A 7,983-nucleotide genomic window follows, 5' to 3' on the forward strand; every position below is an offset into this window, starting at 1 on the left:
AGTATATTACTCACTTATTTGTTCCCTCAAATAAGATCAATCAAACTGCAGTCATTGTCTATTATGTAGTCCATGAATTATACAAATAAAGCAATTTGGTCCTCAGATACCCATCTCACCACTCTCCCCCATGCTGCCCATCTCAACCTCTGAGTCAAAGACAGTATCTTCATCATGACTGCAAATGCTGGTACATGTTTTCCATTAGCAATGATCTTTGCAAGTTGGGCATCCACCCCCATGTTTAGAATGCAATGTCCTTGTTGCCATGAGGGGTGGAGAAATGATAAGAACGTACCAGCTCATGGACTTGAAGCAACTGATGACTGATTCCCAGACGTACATCCAGGTACACGCAGGTTGTGGAACAACTGGCTCCATGAAGCAGGAGCAGGGAAGGTATATGATGTAAGGGTTGAAGTCGGCGCAGTTGTTAGTGTCTGCCTGATAGGCAAGGTTAAGGCACCAGCCTTGGAAGGCCAGCACAACGCGCCATGCAGAGTATCGGCCGCGTGAGGTGGACTGGACCACAGATGTCCATGACAACCCATCCATACGACCGGAGGACTGATGAGGCAAATTTGACACGCACAATGTTGAGGATGAGGACTTGTGTGGGGGATACAGCCGCATGTCGCATGTTTCATATCCAAGTCACGCCAGCACAAGATACTCAATAGGCACCTTGGGAAAGAAGTTGGGATCAAGGAGCATGTGGTCGTGGTTATGGAAGATTCCAGTGATCTGTGATGGTGGGTGTTGACCTGAATCCCCAGGTATATGTGATGTGCCATGTGTGACAGCGTGTGAGTGCATTTTGATTAGCTTCTGCGAATCTTACACCCATTCATCAATTCCGCTTGATTCGGATCTTGAATCTGATTCTTCAGATTCACTTGCGCTTTCTTGTGGGTCCCAGTGTAGTGATTGTGGAAACAGCCTAGACTCCGGCCTTGGATAGTACAATTGCAATAGTGATGAAGAGTATGAATGAGGAAGGAGTACCTACTAATGCATAGAAGGGGACAAGAGCCATGACTTCATCAAGACGCAGATCGGTGATCGAATCTGCCGACCCAGCCAGACTGCAAACACGTTCCATTGTTATCGGACTTCAAGTTCCTCAATTCACACAGTGCTTGAGACTTACAGCCTGCGAAGCTTCGTGAAGCTAAGGCCCTAGCTGTGATCCCAACATGTGTTAGCGGCTCTGCAGAAAGATGCAGGGCGTATCACTGTATATTTATACTCACGCATGCCCCAACCGCGACCTGTCCCTCATGACCTTACTCTGTGCCACAACTCAGCCCTACCTATACTGCCTCTTATACCACGCACCATGCCCTATATTCTCCTAGCACCCAAGCTGACCACGACTACGCAACCGATCATCCACATTGTCGAACCATTTGAGGGAGTCGTGTCCCGGGAGATGCCAATCGGGATGGTTGGGCTAGAGATCTGGACAAATTGTCAGTGTGATGCAATCACCTACGTCGAAGACTATGGACAAGCCGACAATCCATTTCACCGGACCATGTAGGCTTAGGTGATTTCTCAGCTGGCTCCCGAAATGACTTAGCACAATCTAGGACATTCTACAAAGAATGGATCCACGTCCTGCCCGATGGAGTGGAGTTCGTGTGGGCGCACTACGACCAATGTGCTGACCGCGAGATGCGCGCAAGCATTCAACTCAATCTCGTGACGACCATGGTCACCTGGCAATTGGTGGTGGTCACTCCATGGGGAAGATCAGAGTTCCAGTACGAACAGTATTTCAGTTACGGTATCAGCAGAGGGGGGTACAACTGGCAGTTGGACAATGGCTCGTTCTAGACTGTACCAATAGACGCTGACTGCCAGAATGATCGGAATTGATACACGTGTTCCAACGGAAGCATTCAGCGCATGTAAAAGAAGCACATCACTATTTCAAAACCCCCGCCACTGCTATCTGAACATCCCTAACTTTGACGTCCACAATGCAGTGGTGCCCAGTCCGCAGCCGCCGCCTGTCCCTCCCAGCCTTTGACTCGGTCAGGCCAGCAATTCCTCTACCTTGCGATGACGGCACCCGCTCTTGCTCAATCTCCCTGATGCCACAGGGACCACAAGTTGCCCTCAATTGGGCTCTGAGTGTGCATTGAAAGTGGAAGAAGGTTGATGGCAGAGTTGCAAACACTGCGCATATCTGCAAGACCTAGTAAAGATCTATTACCCATAGCGCCCTTAGCTGCTGTTCAAGCAGCGGGCTGTGCAAGACCTGGGTGGTCCGCCTCCCAAATGGCGCGTACAAGTACATGTCCGCGTACACGGACTACTTCGGTCAAGTGTGGACCGATTATTTCTACTATTGGCCATACGACTATCCCAAGGATTCAAGTCTCCTTGGATGGGACAACAACTTGTGGGAGCAGGGTGTGGACATGATGCTGGCCACACACAAAGTGTGCTTGCAGGTGGAGGAGCACTTGGGAATGTATTGAGCACATCCAAGTCATCACCAGCTGCTATTATAACCCCCCTCTTTGTTGCAAATATTACGTTCACTCGCCCCAATATTATTGTAACATCATGCACACAACCTACACCTGTCAGGCAGAACAACTATCAACCCAACACGCACAAAGAATATGGATGAGGAATGAGTACTTATCAATGTATAGAAGGGGACAAGCACCATAAATGGATCCCTGACTCCTCCCAAAGGGAGGAGGGCTTTCTCAAGATGAAACATCGACAAGCCGTAGCATGCCACCATACACGTGGGAGAACTTTCCATAACAGGAGCAACTCTTACCATAACAAGGTGCAGTCCCGGCACCAAGCACATGTGCTTTCCACATATAGCAGGTAGTTCCACTCCATCCCGGCTCCGTTGGCTGGATCTCAATGCAATGTCTCTGCAAGTATGTATAAAAGTGTGTTATGAAGTTGCGTCTCCAGTTTCTTTTCAACAAAGGATTGGGTGTGGTGTAACATAGACTAAGACAGTTCAGGTCGAAGTGGATGCTGTTGGAACATATGGCTGAGTGCGTGCCCGAATACCAATGCACCAACACGCTGCATCACGGTGTGATGCTACTGTTCCCACCATTCCCCTTAATGTACCTTCCCCATCAATTACGGACTCGTATATTACTCACAATCCTTGTGTATTTTACCCTTGCGTGTTTGCCTCCCCGCCCCGAGGACAAGACAAACCGCTCCAGTACCTATTGATTCCCGCTGCTTACTTGTTCCACCTGCTCGTTCCCATGCCCCACCACCGCTTACTTCAACAGAGGCTGCCTTAGAGGCCCCGAGATGCCCGGGCGGCATCCAAGTGAGTCTCACTAGTAAGTAGGTGTTGAAGTGAGGTCGCATCACGTGAGAACAAGCAAGAAGATCAGCGGGAACACAATAGAATCGAAGCAGTTTGTCTCGTCCTCGGGGCGGGGAGGCAAACACGCAAAGAGTAAATACAGGCAGTCACAGACCTATGTATGGGGTATCATCGATGGGGAGGGTACATTAAGGGGCGGCGGCGGGTACAGTAACATTGTGCCATATCGCAACATGTCAGCGCGTTGGCATTTGGGCACGTGCTCGGCCGTATGTTCCAACAGTAGGCATCGACAATATTGAATGACAGTGATGCTGGCTCAGTACCACAATATTTTATGTGGTGCATAGTGGTATTGTTCTAATAGACTGTTTCCTAGTACTAAGGCCTTATTGTTAGAACCTTATGCAGTCTGAGTTTCCCAAGAGGAGTTGGGGATCCGTGCTTGCACCGCTACAGATAGATTAAAGCCTAAAAATAGGAGTTCAAAATTAGATGCTGGGGAAGTGAGGCCATGCGTTCAGTAAATTTTCTCTCACTACAAACCACAACCCGCTCATCATCAGTTCAGCCTTACTATTTGTGAATGGATCCCTCTATTGGCACTGAGCAGTATCCAGACGTCATAGTTGAATGGGTACACCGGGTGGAAGCAGGTTTCACCCATCTCTTGGGCATTCACACTGTGCGCTCTCAAGCCGCTCTCGATGCCCGGCGCCTTGCCGCTGCCACTGAACCCAATGGGCCTTGGTCTTGCACCTAGTGAGTTTAAATATCATTAATCATTCCGACTAATTCACATAATATGATTGCCACAACAGTTCTACCTACTACAAATGCATAGTCACCCATGCTGGAGGGGTAGAATTCTCATGCCATTATGTCAACCATGACAGATGCCGCCTCTTGTCTGCATCAAGTATATAAGTCAGATCCGCAAGCTGCAGAGGATTTATGAAGGAATTGCTGCTGCCATGGTGCTTGGCTTTGAAGGAAATTTGAAGGAGATGAGATCAACACGTGGAAGAGGGACGTGCTCCCTGGGCTTTCAGCATCAGCTGCAGAGCTGCCTGAGGATGTAGACCAAGGAGATTATGGTCTCAAGGACATGATCAATGTGTTGGGGTTTGCTCTCTGCGAAGCCACGCAACAAATGGCGGCAGAAAAACGTTCACAGTGTCTTTGCCCCGGGGAGCAGTATAGCGAAGGTCGTCATGGCCACCTACCGCCTCAATAAGTGGCCCAGCAACGACGACAGTTTCAGCAACAAAGACCACCGGTCCATCATTCCCTCTGGCTTGAAGCCTGTTGTTCCCTCCCCTGTTGTTCCCTCCCCTGCTGTTCCCTCTGGCTCGGAGTTGAATCCTCTTGAGCCAGACATGGATGTACTAAGCAGTCTCAACATTTACCATGATCTGCTCCATGGCAAACTGACCAAGAAACCACGGTACCAGAGCCTGCCCATGCCTAGCTTCCATTTCACCAACCACAAGTGGACGGACCCGGCCAATGAGCAGGCCATGGAACATGTGGAAATGTACAACACGGATGCTGCCATGGAACCCGGTCAGCGTAAGCAGGACGCCCAAGACAAGGACTACGTTGAACCCTCTGGCTGTTGCTCGAAACATCGATGTCACAATCGTTGTCATTGTCGTCGCGGTCATAGGGTCGTCATGGTCATCGCAGTTGTCAGGTCATTGTGGTCATTGCAGTCGTCGGGTTGTCATTGTCGTTGTGGTTGTTGTGGTCATTCTCGCTGTCCTATTGCTGTTGTCTTGTTGTACCCTTGTGGTCCATCACTCACTCATTGTTTTCAACAGTTGTTCATTGTTGTATCTATAGCTGTACGTACTCTACCCTTCGCACAATATATACCGCGTACTGCAATATGTGTCACGTGATATGGCAGGTCCACAATTACATCAGCTTGGGGCTGGGCTAGGCAGCAAGCAGCCTTGTAGCAAATTGACATTGTTATAGCTATGTTGCTCCTCACTGAGGAGGAGAGCTGTACATTGGTAGACTTTGTTGGAGTCTGGGTTATAGTTAGTGTAATACTTACTTCAAGGTAACCAGTTACTTGAAGTCAAGCAATAGAGTAGAGGGTGTCTCCTTCGTTACAGAGAAATAGTAACAAAGTTGAATGGTCAAATGAATAGATTACCAAAGTATTCAATACTCGGTAACTCAGAAGGAAGCGTCGGTAATGCTTAAGTCCAGTAGAGCAGTTACCAAAGTGTCGGTAATAAATGATTACCGAGAAGCAATGTTAGAACGTCGATCAGTATGATGAACCTTCTCCGATGAACCCGACTCTTGTAGTCAGTTGAAGTTACTTAGACCTTACTAGTAGCGCGAGGACTGTACTAAGTAAGGTCTCACAATCACAGGTCTTAGAGCGCGTCGGTAAGAACTCAGTGAGAGTGGTCGAGTGACTAGTATGGCTAACTTAGCACTCGGGGCAAAGCAAGTCTTCGTGTGGCACACAAGGTGAATTTCGGTAAAGAGTGTAGATAGATTGCCGCAGTCTTTCGTCTCGTCTTATATACATTTCCGAGTCCTCAATCCTGTGTACTATAAGCGGTTCAAGGCTATCCTACGTACGGTACTTGAGACATGTCAGAATCCACAGCCTAAGTCCTCACCGAGCTAAGTCCGAAGTGTCAACCCTGCCTTCCTCGGGGATCCTTCGGTGTTCCCATTACCGATGGTCAGTAGTCCTCGGTGATCCTTCGGCGATTCCTCTATTGGTAGTCAATAGACTTCGGAGACTCGATCCCTCCTGCCCTCGGTATTGAAGTCCTAAAGCGCACTTCGGCAAACTCCGTAGATTACCGGTTATTGCCGAGGCGCGTCCTCAACCAATAGTCTAGGAGTCCATTGTGCTTATCTAATGGACCCTTCCGACAATAGTGGAGATTCTAACAATAGCTTGTGAGTTGAGGCATATAAGGCGGACTTGGGATTTCGGAGATATTCCCATAACAGGCATGCACAAGTCAGAATCCAGAGTGGGAGATATGTAAGATTGAATGTCTGGAGCTGAGGGGGTAGTATTACAGATGTGACAGTACTAGACATGTTGCCTGCTTGCTCTGAGATTTCAAACTGAAGGGATCGTATTGCCAGACATGGCCCACTCCCCAGCAAGTCTGTTATGGATGTATTGACAATCTGAAGTCCGCTATATATGCCCAGGAAACACTTCTATTGTTAGACTCCGCCATTGAATGGTCCTTCATTATGTAAGCACAATGAAGGACTTGACAATGGCTCCAGAACGCTTTTTGGTAATGTCCGGTCTTTCACGGGAATTGCCAAAACCCCGATTAGGACTTCAATACCGACAGATGGAAGGACCGAGTCTCCAAAGTCTATTGACCGTCGGTATTGGGAACACTGAAGGATCACCGAGGAAAGGCTGCGCTGATACTTCGGACTTGGCACAGAGAGGACTTATGCTGTGGGCTCAGACACATCTCAAGTAAGGTACATAGGATAGCCTTGGACTGCTTGTAGTGTACAGGTTTGAGGGCTCAGAAATGTATATAAGACGAGACAAAGGACTGCAATAAACATCTACACTCTTTACCGAAATTCACCTTGTGTGCCACATGAAGACTTGCTTCGCCCCAAGTGCTAAGTTAGCCATACTAGACACTCAACCACTCTCACTGAGTTCTTACCGACGCGCTCTAAGACCTGTGATTGTGAGACCTTACTTAGTACAGTCCTCGCGCTACTAGTAAGGTCTAAGTAACTTCAACTGACTACAAGAGTCGGGTTCATCGGAGAAGGTTCATCATACTGATCAATGTTCTAACATTGCTTCTCGGTAATCATTTATTACCGACACTTCGGTAACTGCTCTACTGGACTTAAGCATTACCGACGCTTCCTTCTGAGTTACCGAGTATTGAATACTTCGGTAATCTATTCATTTAAACCATACAACTTCGTTATTATTCCTCTATAACGAAGGAGACATCCTCTACTCTATTGCTTGACTTCAAGTAACTGGTTACCTTGAAGTAAGTATTATACTAATCCTAACCCAGACTCCAACAATGCCTTGATAACCCCACTATTCTTCTTCATGACCTTCACAATGATTGAACTTACATATCCAGGCTTCCCTACAGACATGGTACCATCTACGTACCAACAACTATTGAGCTCATCATCCACCATTTACTCTACATGGGTCCACAGAATTGTGAGTTCAAATGCCTTGCCTATGGCTAGAGCATTGCTTTGGTAATCATCTTTTGCTCCTCACTGCATATGTGATCTCTAACCTCTGTTTTGATTACTGCACAATTTTGGTCCTCTGTCCAGTTTATAATCTGTGCCTGTGATGGCTGTTGGGTGCATGGTAGCTGACATGTATTATCCAAAATGAATTACATGATTGTAATGAATTCACAAGTGAGCCAGTCATATCTAGCAGCATTCTATGCAAGTAATCACTCCATTTCAGCAGATGCTACTGCCAATTGTTGTCATGAACAGTTATTGATGGTGTCACATTGTAACATCAAATCTTAGAGGGTGCATAGGCATGCCAATGTGGTGTCAGAACAGTTCAGTTACCTATGATTGCCCCTTGGGCTCAGGCATATCTAGAGCACAGGGAGGTTGACTTATGATGT

At 47.6% G+C, this 7,983-nt stretch overlaps 2 protein-coding genes across 2 annotated transcripts; one reads left to right on the forward strand and one right to left on the reverse strand.

Annotated features, from left to right (window-relative positions):
- Positions 1 to 102: 102 nt before the first annotated feature.
- Positions 103 to 640, reverse strand: C8Q71DRAFT_721213 (uncharacterized protein; the record flags this gene model as incomplete). Its single annotated transcript, XM_047921423.1, has 3 exons — positions 103 to 178; positions 299 to 567; positions 593 to 640. 3 exons carry the CDS (start codon positions 638 to 640, stop codon positions 103 to 105), a joined length of 393 nt encoding a protein of 130 aa, XP_047782184.1.
- Positions 641 to 3,309: 2,669 nt separating this feature from the next.
- C8Q71DRAFT_721215 (uncharacterized protein) lies at positions 3,310 to 5,428 on the forward strand (the record flags this gene model as incomplete). Its single annotated transcript, XM_047921424.1, has 8 exons — positions 3,310 to 3,341; positions 3,384 to 3,597; positions 3,942 to 4,090; positions 4,150 to 4,247; positions 4,333 to 4,453; positions 4,506 to 4,900; positions 5,312 to 5,376; positions 5,408 to 5,428. The coding sequence occupies 8 exons, from the start codon at positions 3,310 to 3,312 to the stop codon at positions 5,426 to 5,428; spliced, it is 1,095 nt and encodes a 364-aa protein (XP_047782185.1).
- Between the last annotated feature and the right edge of the window lie 2,555 nt (positions 5,429 to 7,983).

Source organism: Rhodofomes roseus (genome assembly GCF_022264815.1).
Source record: "Rhodofomes roseus strain CIRM-BRFM 1785 chromosome Unknown C8Q71scaffold_4, whole genome shotgun sequence".
In the NCBI taxonomy this organism is placed as follows: domain Eukaryota; kingdom Fungi; phylum Basidiomycota; class Agaricomycetes; order Polyporales; family Fomitopsidaceae; genus Rhodofomes; species Rhodofomes roseus.